The sequence below is a fragment of the Triticum dicoccoides genome, chromosome 5B (genome assembly GCF_002162155.2).
Source record: "Triticum dicoccoides isolate Atlit2015 ecotype Zavitan chromosome 5B, WEW_v2.0, whole genome shotgun sequence".
NCBI lineage: Eukaryota > Viridiplantae > Streptophyta > Magnoliopsida > Poales > Poaceae > Triticum > Triticum dicoccoides.
The window spans coordinates 434,834,808-434,849,213 of NC_041389.1; the positions used below are offsets into that span (position 1 = coordinate 434,834,808).

General features: G+C 44.1%; 1 protein-coding gene across 1 annotated transcript in view; it reads left to right on the forward strand.

Annotated features, from left to right (window-relative positions):
- The window catches only part of LOC119310129 (prostaglandin reductase-3-like), a 19,724-nt gene extending 15,196 nt beyond the window's left edge, over positions 1-4,528 (forward strand). The window contains exons 8-18 of the mRNA XM_037585968.1: positions 112-238; positions 324-404; positions 842-943; positions 1,082-1,177; positions 1,315-1,389; positions 1,775-1,894; positions 2,430-2,558; positions 3,032-3,109; positions 3,512-3,598; positions 3,964-4,050; positions 4,153-4,528. Coding sequence (XP_037441865.1) covers positions 112-238; positions 324-404; positions 842-943; positions 1,082-1,177; positions 1,315-1,389; positions 1,775-1,894; positions 2,430-2,558; positions 3,032-3,109; positions 3,512-3,598; positions 3,964-4,050; positions 4,153-4,203 — 1,033 coding nt within the window. The 3' untranslated portion in view covers positions 4,204-4,528. The remainder of the gene's footprint in view (positions 1-111; positions 239-323; positions 405-841; positions 944-1,081; positions 1,178-1,314; positions 1,390-1,774; positions 1,895-2,429; positions 2,559-3,031; positions 3,110-3,511; positions 3,599-3,963; positions 4,051-4,152) is intronic.
- Positions 4,529-14,406: the final 9,878 nt, after the last annotated feature.

Sequence of the window (14,406 nt, forward strand, 5' to 3'; positions counted from 1 at the left end):
CCTTTTACATGTGTAATATCCCCTGCCAGTTCTTGCCATTGAATGTTTTTATGGATATTGAAAATTGTGTCTACTACTAATAGTGTCTGTCTTTTCATGATGGTTCTGTAGAACGGTTCACACGCTCAGCCATAATTTCCGCAATGCTACAAGAATTGATCGTGTGCGGCTGAGATTGCCCATGGAACCACATAGTGCTCTTATTAAAATAATATACGCTGGTGTAAATGCTAGTGACGTAAGTCCTTTCATTTATGTTCTCAATTGCTTCTATTTTGATTTACTATTTCCGAACTGTCAGAAATGTTAATGACTTGTTTCAGGTGAACTTCACTTCTGGCCGTTATTTCAGTGGTAATGCTAAAGAAGCTTCTGCACACCTTCCATTTGATGCTGGTTTTGAGGTAACTGATGGTCTCATATGTCCATTTTGAACTTAAAAGCATTTTCAATGTAGGAAGATGTTCTGTGAAAAAAAGTAAACCATTCTTATCATTTTCCCCGAGTGCTGTAATGACTCTGATAGTTTAATTGTGGCGGCATGAAAAGAACTTTCTAAGACAGCCGAGTTATCAGCCTGTTGCTATGACATCCAACTGCATGATGGCACAAACTATGGCTGACCCCGAAGGGCAAGGATAACATGCTCACTCTTGCTCGGCTAGGTGGGAAACAGTTACTCCTGGTGTAGAGTAAACCGAGAACATTGGCATGCCTATGCGACATGCCTCCATCAAACCAGCTTGCACCTCTAATGATTTGAGATGGTGTTCCTGCATTAGTCCTTTCATTCTTACAGGAGAATTTAATGTATCTTATCTATAAAAACCAATATATGCAGGCTGTGGGAATTGTTGCTTCTGTTGGAGATGCGGTGAGACATATCAAAGTTGGCACTGCTGTGGCCCTTATGACCTTTGGGAGCTATGCCGAATTTACAGTGGTACTGCAGTCTATGTATTTTTGTTACAGAAGAAATTACCACCTAATCTGCGCCCTCTTTTGAATGAAAACATTTCTGACCTTTTGAATTTTTCTTTTGCATATACTTACCTCTGTCTTCAAATTTTCCTGCTAAAAGGTTCCAGCCAAACATCTTCTTCTGGTGCCAAGACCAGACCCCGAAGTAGTTGCTATGCTAACATCAGGACTGACTGCTTCAATTTCTCTTGAAAAGGTTATCTTGCTATGCAGTTACCACTTCTGTCATACACCTGTGTTATTAGCTCTTATTTGATCACCAGAACTTAAGTTCACTTCTGGAATATAACTTCCCTCCTGGTCCGGTCTGGGTTATTTTCTGTTTCCCTTTAGTCAGGTCAAATGACATCCGGACAAGTTGTTTTAGTTACAGCTGCTGCTGGTGGAACAGGACAGTTTGCTGTTCAGGTCAGTTGATGGCATTTTTTATTTTATGCCATCGTTGTACTTTATTTTGGTTGAGGCAATACTCAGTTCCTCGACTACTTCATAGTTATCTAGGCGTTAAAACAGGATAGTAATGTTTTATCCACATTTCCCTTTCAGAACTTGCACAAGATAACTATTTCATACACTTGGAAAACATATAGTTTCTTTCATGATTAGCTAGCACTGCCACTGGAGCATGTTTTGGCCCCTTGCATGTACTTTTCTTGCATTGAATACGATGTTTCTAGGACATGGGCAAGTCATCATCTGTGTTTATTTTAATTTTTTTTGCTCTATGTGCTATATGTTTTGTTACTCTGATCCATGTCTGTATGTTCTGATATTTTCTCCGTCACTTCACTAGCTCGCGAAACTAGCTGGCAACAAGGTTATTGCCACATGTGGTGGCGGGAATAAAGCTGCACTTCTGGCTTCATTAGGGGTTGATCGAGTCATCAACTACCAACATGAAAAGATAAAAGATGTATGCCTTCTTCCAGCTTTAGTTTTCATACTTCTACCGCTTTGCATGCAAATGATGCAATTTTGCTGTCATGTGTGGTTGTGTGTTGTGCTCATGATTGGTAGCATCTTCTTTTTGTATCTTTGTACTTTGACAGTATGTTCAAAATATATTGTCTAGTTCATTATATCCTCCTATTGCGAGGCTGTGTCCTACCTCTACTTATAATGCAGAATGTGTGTTGGGAATGCTTGAATTACATGTATGTTCTAATGTCTCTCTGGAGAATGTTTACTACTCCCTCAGCACTGAAATATATGTCGCTGGAGAAGTTGAACTACAGTTGCTTCAACGACATATATTTCAGTACAGAGGGAGTATAATAGTAGTGTCTCCAAAATGATTAGTTTGAACTTACTCCCTCTGTAAACAAATATACGACGTTTTAGGTCATAATTATAATTTACTACACTAATCCCTTATTTATTCTTCTCGATAATTTTAGTAATTGTTTCCTGACTAAAAAAATTAGGAACTAATGAGTGTTTCGTTCCAGGTTCTGAAAAAGGAGTTTCCAAGAGGTGCAGATATAGTATATGAATCTGTAGGCGCTGAAATGTTTGACTTGTGTTTGAATGCACTTGCTGTCCGTGGACGCCTCATTGTAATTGGTATGATCTCTCAGGTATGTATATTTTTGACATTCTCTAAACCTGCAGTTACCTATTTAACACTCTGAATGCCAACTTCAGAGGGGGAAATGGGTTATGTTTAATTTGTTCCATGCTTCACCAAAGAGAATATTTGCCTACCCAAACTTTTTTGGGACTAAAAGGCTTTGTTGTTGTTGTTGTTCTTGTTCACCTAAGAGAATATTTCATAGATTTTATGACAAATGAGCAGTTGAGGAGCTGGTTTGCGCAAACTCATTAGTGAAGTAGCTGAAGCGCCGCAGCAAACTGAATGTTGAAATCAATCCATTATGCATGTGCATTAATAGTTGGGAACTTGTTGGTCTATTATGATTATGTTGATACATACCTGGTATAACGTTGTGAATTATCCATTTTCTCCTTATACTTAGGTTTGATAGGAACTTGCAGTTTGTCCTTGTACTGTATTGATACTTGTGTGCTGAAGAATAACTGATGTTTTCAGTATCAAGGAAAGGATGGATGGATGCCACGGAATTACTATGGATTGTGTGAGAAGATTCTTGGAAAGAGCCAAACTGTGGTATGTGTATGCTGTAGAACACAGGAACTTCTCAGTTTGCATGCACTGCAATATATTTGCTGCTTAATAATTTGGTCATGAGGGAATCAGGCAAGTGCAATCTTACTGAAGTTAAAGCTGAATGAACCACAACACTGGTAAAAATATTGTTTTCCACTGGACACATTTGATTCGAAGGTAACATGAGTTCGTTTGTTCCTTTCTGGTTAGCACAGCAACTGATGCAGCCACCTTATTCAACTTTCTGTGACTATACCACTCCCACCTGCTCAAAGTTACATGTGTAGTCACAAACTAGATGGGGCAGACATCGAGTCATACATATAGAAATCTGCATCCAACATATAGTTCTCGTGTAGTGTACTCAAAACTATGAGCTCTCAATTTCCTTTACGATTTCAGGCTGGATTTTTCCTGATTCAGTATGCCGACCTATGGCAAAAACACCTTGACAAGCTTTTTGACCTGCATGCGTCTGGAACGTTGAAGGTATGTGTTCTCTGTTTGTGACGACAGTCCGCCAAATGTCAGTAACCACACAGATATCTCTCGGTTTGTACATAATTCAAGTAGGGCCTGCATATGGTAACAGGGCAGAAACCTCTGCAAGCCACGCAAAGCAGAGCCTGTTAAATAAATACATTTCGCAGTAATATACTAGTATTATGTTAAGCAATGAAAAAGGTGCATACGCAGCGTTGCAATATCTCCACGTTGCCTACTATTAACCAGAATGCTGATGCTTCTTACTTTCCAGTTGTTAACTGAATTAATATTAGGCGTTGCCCCTCCATTTTCACTACTCTTGTTTTTCTCTCGTTCTAACTTAGTTTGCTGCTCACGGCATGCAACAGGTTTCCCTTGACCCCAAGAAATTCGTAGGCGTTGCTTCTGTGGCCGACGCAGTAGAACATCTCCATTCTGGCAGGAGCGTTGGCAAGGTACCGCCGTTGCCATAATATAAACCCATAACAACAGGAATGCCTTTCTTGGCAGTTGTATTTCACCTTACATTTTGTCTTCTTAATTTGGGACCTGTTCAGGTGGTTGTCTGCATGGATCCAGCATACAGTCAGACCCTTGCTAAGCTATAGTCTACACATGTATGAGCTGCAACATCAAGATCTCAGAGTATGCTACATGCAGAAACTGCAGAGTAATCTGCGGTAAATGTGTAGGTTACAAGTCTTGAGGTTCTTCCAACTATTTTTCATGTCTATCTGGCGAACCATACGGTTTTTTTTTTTTGAAAGGTGCTACTATATTTCTCAGCGCCAGGGTGCTGTTATATATGAGCATGTTTGTTCGTAGCATATAGCAAGATGTGAATAAAAAAAGAGCAATCAAGTTTAGATCGGCTACATACTAGTCCGGGCGATCATATTCTATTTGAATAAAGTGTTCTGTTCGATGGTGTAATGTTGGCAACTTGGCATGCATGTTTCTCCATGATAGCTAGCACGTGGAGAGCTTAATAAAATAATTTTCTGTGGGAAACTAGGAATATTTCCTGACTATGTGGACACAAAGATACACGTGGCATCTTAGCCCTGACATCTGATGTTTTAAAACGAAATGTTCTTTTGTACAGTTCACAAAATGCTATGTCTTTTTTAGCGTCTGAGAGCAAGTACAATATGGTAATGTAAGCTATAATGATTTAAATATAATATTTATACTAAGTTGGAAAAGAGAGAAGAGAAGCAGGCAGCATGAGCTTAAAAAAAATTTGTGAGAGAAGCGGGTGGGCCAAACAATGATAATAAGTTAGCTTTTATGTTAGTTATAGATGATATGACGACAGCAGTTGGCTCTACTAAGAGCATCTTCAACAGCCGCGCTAAATGAGCATCGCGCCACAAATTTGCCCTTTTTAGCGTGCGTGCAATCGGTAGAGGGGCTCCAGCGGACGTGCAATAAGCGCGCACGGGGCATATAGAGTTGGGCGCAGTCCGAATCGTCATCGCGCGCTGTGTATTTGGTGCGCCTTGCTTTCGTGCGCGGCACACTCGAGCGCTCGCGCCACACTCTCTCCGCCGCGCCACCTTCGCCTCGCACGTGCTGCTGCCGGCGAATTGTGACCCGATGGACGCCCGCGCCGGCACCCTCCTCACCACTTCCTACAGCCGCCGCCGCCGGCACAAACCCTAGCGCGGGGAGTTTTGGCTTCGCCGCCGCTGGCGAATTGTGACCCGATGGACGCCCGCGCCGGCACCCCCCTCACCCCTTCCTACAGCCGCCGCCGGCGGCGCAAACCCTAGCGCGGGGAGCTTTGGCTTCGCCCCCGCCAGAGTTCCTCCGAGCACCAGCATCGCGCGCGGCCTCTTCATGCCATCGCGGATGACCTCGGTGGCGGGTGGCGTCGTGCCAGCGCCCGCCGTACCACGTGCCCCCCTCTCGAAGCTCCCAAATGCGGCGCGACCGAAGAAGGGTAAGGTTTCCACGAAGAAGAACAAGGCGGCGGATGGCTCCGGCTCCTCCAAGCAGTCGAGGAAGAAGCTTGCAGGGCGTACGACGGGCGCGGCGGCTACCGAAGCGCCGGCGAGCTCACTTGTTGAGCCGGTGGCCGATGCGCACAATGTGTTTGTGGAAATGCCCAAAAGGTATAAAATTTCGCCAACTTTTTTGTTGTTGTTATTTTTTGAATGCATACATATAGATAGCTTATTTGCATTGTTTTATATACTTTGTAGTGTCAACAATGATGCATACATGTCAACTATGGGTGTTGGCTCCAACAATTCACATTAGTCTCAAACCAATGACATACATTTCAAAAACCATGAGTTCAAGGTGGATGAGGATGGTGAGGGCATTGTCGACGCACCGAAAGGAAGAGGAGGCAACTACACCAACAACGAAGACGTCTTGCTATGCAAAACTTGGTTGGACGTGTCGAGGGATCCATCCATTGGAGGTGATCAAAGTAGAGATGCTTATTGGCTTTGTATGAGAGAACACTTTGATCTACGTAACGTGAGTGGAATTGACCGCTCCGATCGACCTATGCGCTCCCGGTGGTCGACAATCAACAAGGATTGTCAACAATGGGCGGCCGCACAAAAGGCGGTTGACAAGTTGAACCCAAGTGGCACTAATGATGTAGATAGGGTAAGTGCCATTTCATCATTCATGTTCATCATGCTTGTTGTTGATATTTGTAGTGCTAACTTGTTTTGTTTTCATGTAGTTAAATATTGCACAAAACTTGTTCAAAGGAGAGGAGAAGAGGACCAAGAAGGTGAAGATCAAGAAAGGAAGGCCATTTACCTTGCCTCATTGCTATGAAGTATTGAAGGATGATGAGAAATGGAAGAAGCGTGAGGATATTGATGATTTGGATTTGAGCAAAAAACGCAAGCGAACAATTGATTTGGATGATGAAGAGGAGGAGGCATCAAGTGATGACGGCAAGAGAAGCCCCACACTAAACTCAGTTTCATACTCGAAGCCAAAACGACCGGATGCGACCAAGAAAGACGCAAAAGAAAAGAAGAAGAGGAAAGGAGATGATGAGCTCAAAAATGCTATGGAAGCAATTGTCAAGGCAAGAAAATAAGCCAACGAGATGAGGAAGATGGCAAGGAACCAAGATGCCATGGCCGAGGAGAGGAGGGTGGCGGCCGAGGAGAGGAAGGTGGGCATGGAGGAGCTATCTAAATTGTTGAAATGGAAGAAGCACTTGTTCTTCTTGGACACATATATCTTCAATGATGCGCAAAAGGAGTATGTCAATCTTGCCCGTGAAGAAGTCTTGATTCAAAAAAGAGCCATGATTCACGCCATGGGTGGCGGTGGCCTTGACGGCGTGGGTGGCGGTGGCCTTGGCGGCATGGGTGGTGGTGGCCTTGGTGGCATGGGAGGCATGGGTGGCTTCGGAGCTACCATGGGTGGCATGGGTGCCATGGGTGGCTTTGGAGCTACCATGAAAACCATGGGAGGCATGGGTGGCTTCGGAACACCTCCGGTCGGGCATGGCCGACATGGGTGGCTTGAGTTTTGCATCTCTCATTGGAGGCATGGGTGCACCTCCGGGCGCCATAGGCGGAATGTCTTCTGGTGTACCTCACACACCTTCGCATGAAGATGCCGTTGAAGATCTTGCCAACACCTTCCGAGCTTCACGTGATGAGGATGCGGCGCGCGACAATGAAGAGGAGGAGGAAGAATCGTCTTCGGAGGAGTCAGATGAATCGGAGGAAGATGAGGATGAAGACGTGGACGAGGCTTGATTGTTGTGCCTTTCGTTTGTGTCATGAACTTGGTTTGCATTTTGAACTTGGTTGGATGATGTTGTGGGCATGAATTTGAACTTGTGGGCATGAACTTTTAGTCATCAACTTGTTTGTGCGATTTAAATTATATGCCATGTCTTCGTTTTGTGATGTGTGAACTTCATTTTGTGTCCAAAATGCAACAAATGGCATGCGCCGGCTGCTCGCGCACATTGCTGGAGCTACGCGTGCGCTGCATTTTACCACGGCTGCTGGAGACAGTGATGCGCGCCACGGCAAACCAGGCGATGGGCGCGCTGCAAACTAGTTTTTAGCGCGCCGTGTGTTGGGCGGCTGTTGGAGATGCTCTAACAACATCAATAATCGGACTCCTCAAATGCCCTAAGCTCGGACGCATGACACGGTCGGTGACTATCACAAAATCATCACTCAGCCGACCCATATCTGGGGTGGATATGGGGAGGCTTGGACGCGTGGGCATGTTCACCTCTAGAAGTGCGTTATATCGACTAGAGGGGGGGTGAATAGGCGTTTTTTATGAATTCTTCACTAAGGAATTTGCTGGTGAGGAAATTCCTTAGCGAAGAACTACTTGCAATGGAATAAGTACTCAAAAGTAAACATAACAGAACACAAGCATAGTCATCATGATGAAATGAAGACAAACACAGAGTACAGAAAGCGTAAACACATGATAACACAGGATGAAGACCGACAGACTGAAGAAATTGAACTGAGGAAATTGAGAAAGTCTTCAGTCAAAGTCTTCAAATAGATATGAACAAGCACACCAACAACTAAAATGAGGAAATGAAAGAGTTGAGGAAATAGAACCAGTAAGTTTGGTGAAGACAATGCTTTGGTAGACCAGTTCCAACTGTTGTCTCAGTTGTATGTCTGGTTGGAGCGGCTAGGTATTTAAACCTGAGGACACACAGTCCCAGACACACAGTCCTCACTGTATTCTGCTTGAGCTAAGGTCACACAGACCTCGCCCAATCACTCGTGGTAAGTCTTCAGGTGACTTCCAAACCTTCACAGACTCGGACACTCGGCGATCCACAATTCCTCTTGGATGCTCTAGACCATGACGCCTAACCGTATGGAAGAAGCACGGTCTTCAAAGGTAACAGACATCAGATCCATGCAGGATCAATCTCTTTAGTGATGCTCAATCACTTTGTGTTTGAAGGTGTTTGGGTTTGGGTTTTCCTCACTTGATGATTTTCGCTCAAAGTCCTCGAAGGATGGGATGCTCTCAAATGACAAGTGTTAGTTTCTCTCGGAGCAGCCAACCAGCTAGTGGTTGTAGGGGGGCGGCTATTTATAGCCTAGGGAGCAGCCCGACATGATAAGACATAAATTCCCTTCAATGATATGACGGTTAGGTGGGTAGATATTTTGGGACAGCTGGCGCATAGCACTGCAACGGTCGGAATTTTGACTCTCAAATTCCTCAGGGCTATCATGTTCCTCACTATGTAGGCAATCCGCACTAGCGAATTCCTAACTCCTCAGTCAGAATAAATTCCTCAGCGACCAGAAGAACTTCGTCTTTGTCACTGAAGAAATTGACTGAACTGTATGAGATTTCCAATGGCTTCACTCGAAGGGATTGGTAGGTGTAGGATTTTGAGTTGAGCATCACATGGAAATTTTTCCTTAGTATTTCCTTGACCCCCTTTAACAGTACGATGTTTCCTATGACTCAAGAAAGAGAAAATGAAACTACGAAAACAAAAGTCTTCACGCTTCATGTTCCTCGAATGAATTCCAGGTCTTCAAGGTCACACAAATTTCTTCACTTTCAAAGTCTTCAGAAAGTCTTCAGAAATCCAAAGTCTTCAGTTGAAGAACTTCATTTTTAGGGGTCAACTTTCTCTGTAATTATCAAACTTCTCATAGACTTATAGACCTATGTACACTCACAAACGCATCAGTCCCTTAACCTATAAGTCTTCAATACACCAAAATCACTAAGGGGCACTAGATGCACTTACAATCTCCCCCTTTTTTGGTGATTGATGACAAAATAGGTTAAGTTTTCAACGGGGATAAACATATGAAGTGTAAATACTGATATTGAGGAATTTGATTGCAAGATATAGAAGAACTCCCCCTGAAGATGTGCATAGTGAGGAATTTGCTTTTGAAGCAATGCACACTTGAAGAGTGTACTCATGGAGATCTCCCCCTATATCTTGTAATTCATACACGCATTTGACATATAATATGAAGAATTTGAAATGCATGATGAAATATGGTGACTGATGTAATTCAGCATGCGTGTATTGACATTAATGAGGAATAAGCATGCAGAACAACTCAACAAAAGTATCAGGCCACCATAGAGTTTAAGTTTACAACTCGATCCAGCAAAGTCATCAGAAGAACGAGAGTTGTAACTTAGCAAAAAAATGCCCATATAAGATAGACCCGCTTGAAGACTAACTCAAATTTCTCCCCCTTTGTCATCGAATGACCAAAAGGGTTGAAAATGAGGACTAACGCCCCTGAAGAATATCATGATGATGAAGGAACGCCAGCGTTGTTGGGGTCGTCTGTCGTTATAGGGCCTGCCGCAGTGTCGTCCAAGTCTTCATACTCGTCCGTGTCGTGTGATGAATAATATGAACTGGCTACCAAGGAAGGAACCTTGACCTTCTTGTATTTCTTAGGTGGAGGAGCAGACCAGTCAAAATCTTCTTTGAGGCCCATTTTCTTCAGATCTTCTTCACCATATACATGTGACAGAATATCCCAGGTGCGGCCGAAGACTTCATGGAGGTAGTAATGGTTTTTTTTCACTGCATTATGTGTAGCAGTCATGTTGTGAAGAATAGAATCAAACTGACGCTTAACCCATTTGTGGTTTCGATCCACCTTCTAGTGAAGACTAAGAAGCAGCTCACGGTCAGTCATCACACGAGGAGCAGTGGCTTGAGGATTTGACTTGGGTGCATTGGCAGCAGAATCATGAGTGGCAGAGTCATCATTGGTGGAATAAGATGCAACTTTGCGAAACTGACCATCCAATGGACGAATGCCTTCATCAATAACAGTCGGTGCCTTGCCCTTATCATCCGCTGAGGAATATGTCCGCTTGAGGACTTCAATCGGGGCCAAGTAGCTGAGGTGATTCTGAAAATCAGCTTTGAAGTTGAGTGAAGACCTTATTCTGAGGAATCTCATAATCCAAGGAGCATAAGGCTTCAGCTCAAACGGAGAAAGTGCAACATTTGCCAGAGTCCTCATGAAGAAATCATGATAATTGACAGGGATGCCATGCATGATGTTGAATAGCAGATTCTTCATGATGCCAACAATTTCTTCATCAGATGAGTCATGGCCTTTGATAGGACTCAAAGTCTTTGTCAGAATGCGATAGACTATTCTTGGCACATACAACAATTCCTTCATGAGGAATTTGGTCCTTGGGGCTTGACCGGGCTTCAGAGGCTTCATTAGCACTTGCATGTAATGAGCAGTGAGTTCAGGTTCTTGGTACAGACAACGAGCACCTTCAAGGGGAGGACTGATTGGCAGGGCATGAAGTAATTCAGAGGCCGGTGCTTTGTAATGAGTATTTTCGGTCATCCAGTCCAACACCCAAGTGTTAATATCGTCAGAATCACCTGTGACGTGCAGCATTGCGTATAACTGAATAATAAGCTCTTCATTCCAATCAACAATGTTAGAGCAAAAGTTGAGCAGTCCTACATCATGAAGCACACTGAGAACCCTTTGGCTTGGGCTGAGGAGTATCAGTCAATTGCATCACCACCTCAGGAATCGCAATCTCAGGATCCACAGGTTGAGGAATTTCAGGCTCTTCTTCAGTTGCAGCCTGGGTCTTCAATTCTTTATTAACATTTTCATTAGCACTAGTGGACGGAATTTCTTCATGGACAGATGGGGTTGCACGAGGTTCTTCAGATCCCATTTGTACTTCAGTAGCAATAGGGGACTGAGGAATATGTTGAAGTGGTGTGAACAGTGGAGAGTTGGGGTGCTGACTTTCCCAAAAGTCGTCATTCAGCACGGGTGTGGTACAGCCAATGTCCACATCTTCATCTTCCATTTCTTCAACGCCGGCCTCTTTAGCAGTAAACTGAGGCATAGGCGAGGAGACAACTGGTGTTGAAGGGATTGCATCCACTTCAATTTCTTCATCCAACTGCTTTGACGAAGCAGCAGAAGGAATTTCTTCATCTAATTCACTTGAAATCACATATTCTTCATTAAAAGGAACAAGGTCCTTTGATGGCATTAATGAGACAGGAACGACATCAATTGGGTTGTCAAATGAGCTTGTCAAAGGCTTCATCTTCTTCGGAGCTGAAGAATCTGATGAAGTTGATGCCTTCCTTTTTTTCACAGCTGCACGCTCTGCAGCCTTGGTCTTCTTCACATCTGATGCAGATGGAAGGATTGGAGTTGGCGTTGGTGCAGGAGGAGCAGAGGAATTTGGTTCATTTTCTTCAGGCACAACTGATGCAGTTGCCCTGACTTCTTCATTTTCTTCAGGCGCAACACTAGTGGATGCCCTAGCAATTTCTTCAGCGGCTGGAATGCAGTCATCAGCCCTGGTACTTTCATTTTCTTCAGCAGCCTGATTGTCATAAGCAGTGCTGGCATGTTCTTCAGTAGACTGTGCAGATGCTTCAGCCTGAGGATTTTCTTGTTGCGTTGGGGCTGCAACATTTAAAGTGAATTTATCAGTAATCTTCACAAATCTGACTTTGGCTCCAAGCCAGTCAGCATAGTAGCGATCAAATTCATCACTCAATTGCTTGATCTTAGCTTGTAAGGCAACGAGTTCTTTAGGGGAAAGCTTCAGAACATTTTCCCTCAGAAAGCGCTCTTTCTTGTACTGTGTTTTCTTCACTCTTCTTTCTTATTCATATTTCCATTTTTCTTCTTCAATGAAGGCAGTCAAAACATGACTTTGACCAGGAGTGAGGTTCATCTCCGGCAAAGGTGTGTTCGGGTCCTTGTGCCATAGATCGATGAAATCTAGGATCAACTTCGGATCCAGTATCATTGGCATATTGCTTCCTTTGGCTCTAGCGGCCTTGGCCTGCCTGTCTCTGATGATTTTAGCAAGTTCTTCATCATCAGCCTTGTCATCATCAGATGGCACTTGAAAGGCGACCTGCTTCTTGTGAGGACTTGGTCGAGAGCCTCGTCCAGCAGTGGCCTTTTTCTTCAGCAGAGATGGGCCAGTTGAGGAATTTGGTGCAGCTGAGGAACTTGCAGAAGCTCCTGAGGCAATTGAGATACCTGTAGTCCTTTGGCACGTGGCGAGATGCACAGGTGCAGAGGATTTAGTTGGAGCAGCTGAGGACTTTGTCGGAGGAGCTGAGGACTTTGAAGGAGGAGCTGAGGACTTTATCGGAGTAGGAGCAGTTTGAGGGGTTGGCCGTGAGGGCTTTGAAGAATCTGGCCGTGATGGCATTGCTGAGGAACTTGGCCGTGAGGGCATTGAGGGTGAAGCACTTGGCTTGTGAGCTGGCTTCTTAGCCATGGCCTTCTTCGGCTTGCTTGCAGAGGCCTCAGCAACGGTAGCAGCAACAACAGAGTCTTCATTGAATTTCCTCACTGCTTCTTTTGCCTGTTTGGCCAGTTTGGCCTGGCGCTTTGCCTATTCATCAGGATAATCCTCACCGCGCTTGAGGCTGGTGGGATCTGCCAATTGGCCAGGTGCCAACGGAGGTCTTGGGCATGGAGGGTTGAGAGCGAATTTCTTCATATACTTGGGAGTAACATATCTGTACTCCCTCCATTCCCGTGCCCATCTCCTCTCTATCCTTTGTATGGGCACCTTGCACTGATTTTTGTCCTCTTTGCCAAATTTGGCCTCATCAGGAGTGCAATAATCCTTGTATCTGTCATCAGGGATCTCGAAAGCAGTAATGACCTTAGGCCTCTTTCCATCCTTCTGTGGCTTCTTACCATCAGCCATTTTCTTCAGCTGAGGAATTTGAACAATGGAATTCTCTGAAGATGTATGCAACTTTTCTTTGAAGAATGCTGCAAATGAGTTAAGTTGATGAGAACCTAGTGATTCAGCAGCAGACATGAGTACCTGTGAACAGAGTATAGTTGCGAGGAATTTGGAGAGGTCATATGCGTTCTCAGAAGGTTTTTCAAAAAGAATAAATTTGAGGAATTTGACCAGATGAGTCTTGAAGAATTTCACTAAGCGTTCTTTGTCTTAGGTTCCAGAGTTGTATAGATCGAAGATCCACACAATTGAGGAATCTTGAAGAAAATTATTGCTTAGAGAAACGAATCAAGAGCAGATGACATGTGAGGTATTCAGTGTGTGAAGATTTGAAGAATAAACACCTTTGAAGATTTTTAAGAAAACATTTGAATCAAAGAGGGCAGTAAAAGTAACTTTTAATTACCCTTTTTGAACAACACGACGAACTGGGAAGTGTAGACGTGAAGTTCGTCAGTTCAGATCTTCCACGCCCTAACTTTGCAGAGGAAAACAGCTACGGCGGCGGCGGAGTGAAGAAATCCATAGCGGGTGCGAGTACGATGGCGACGAGGTCGAGGCAGTGAAGCTCTTCCTCATCGGCGACAATGAAGTAGCGGCGGCGCTAGGGTTTGAGAAGATCGAGCGGGAGTGAGAACGAGCGGAGTAAAAACAAAGTGAGGAAGGGGAGGGGGTATTTATAGTCGGAGTGAAAAACTGTACGCCCGAGGAAATCGGACGAATGTGCACCTGACCCTTCTCATTTGGTTGACATGTGTCACCCACGTACTGAGAGGTGGCGATCGTGTGAGATCGTGGGTGAATAGATAAGTATTATCATGGGATGCAGAACAGTTTGAGCGACAAAGCCAAAAATATAGATAAGATAAGTTAAAAGTTCCGTTTGCAAATTCTTCAGCTGTCAAGGACACAGTGAAGATTTTGAACGAGTTTCAAATAGAACGCACATGAAAAATTTGTGAAAAGATTGGGTTGAGTTTAGCATAGAGGGGGAAGGGTCCGATCACATTCACTTAGCAGAAAAAAACAGCTTGAAGAAATAGCAATGAGTGAAT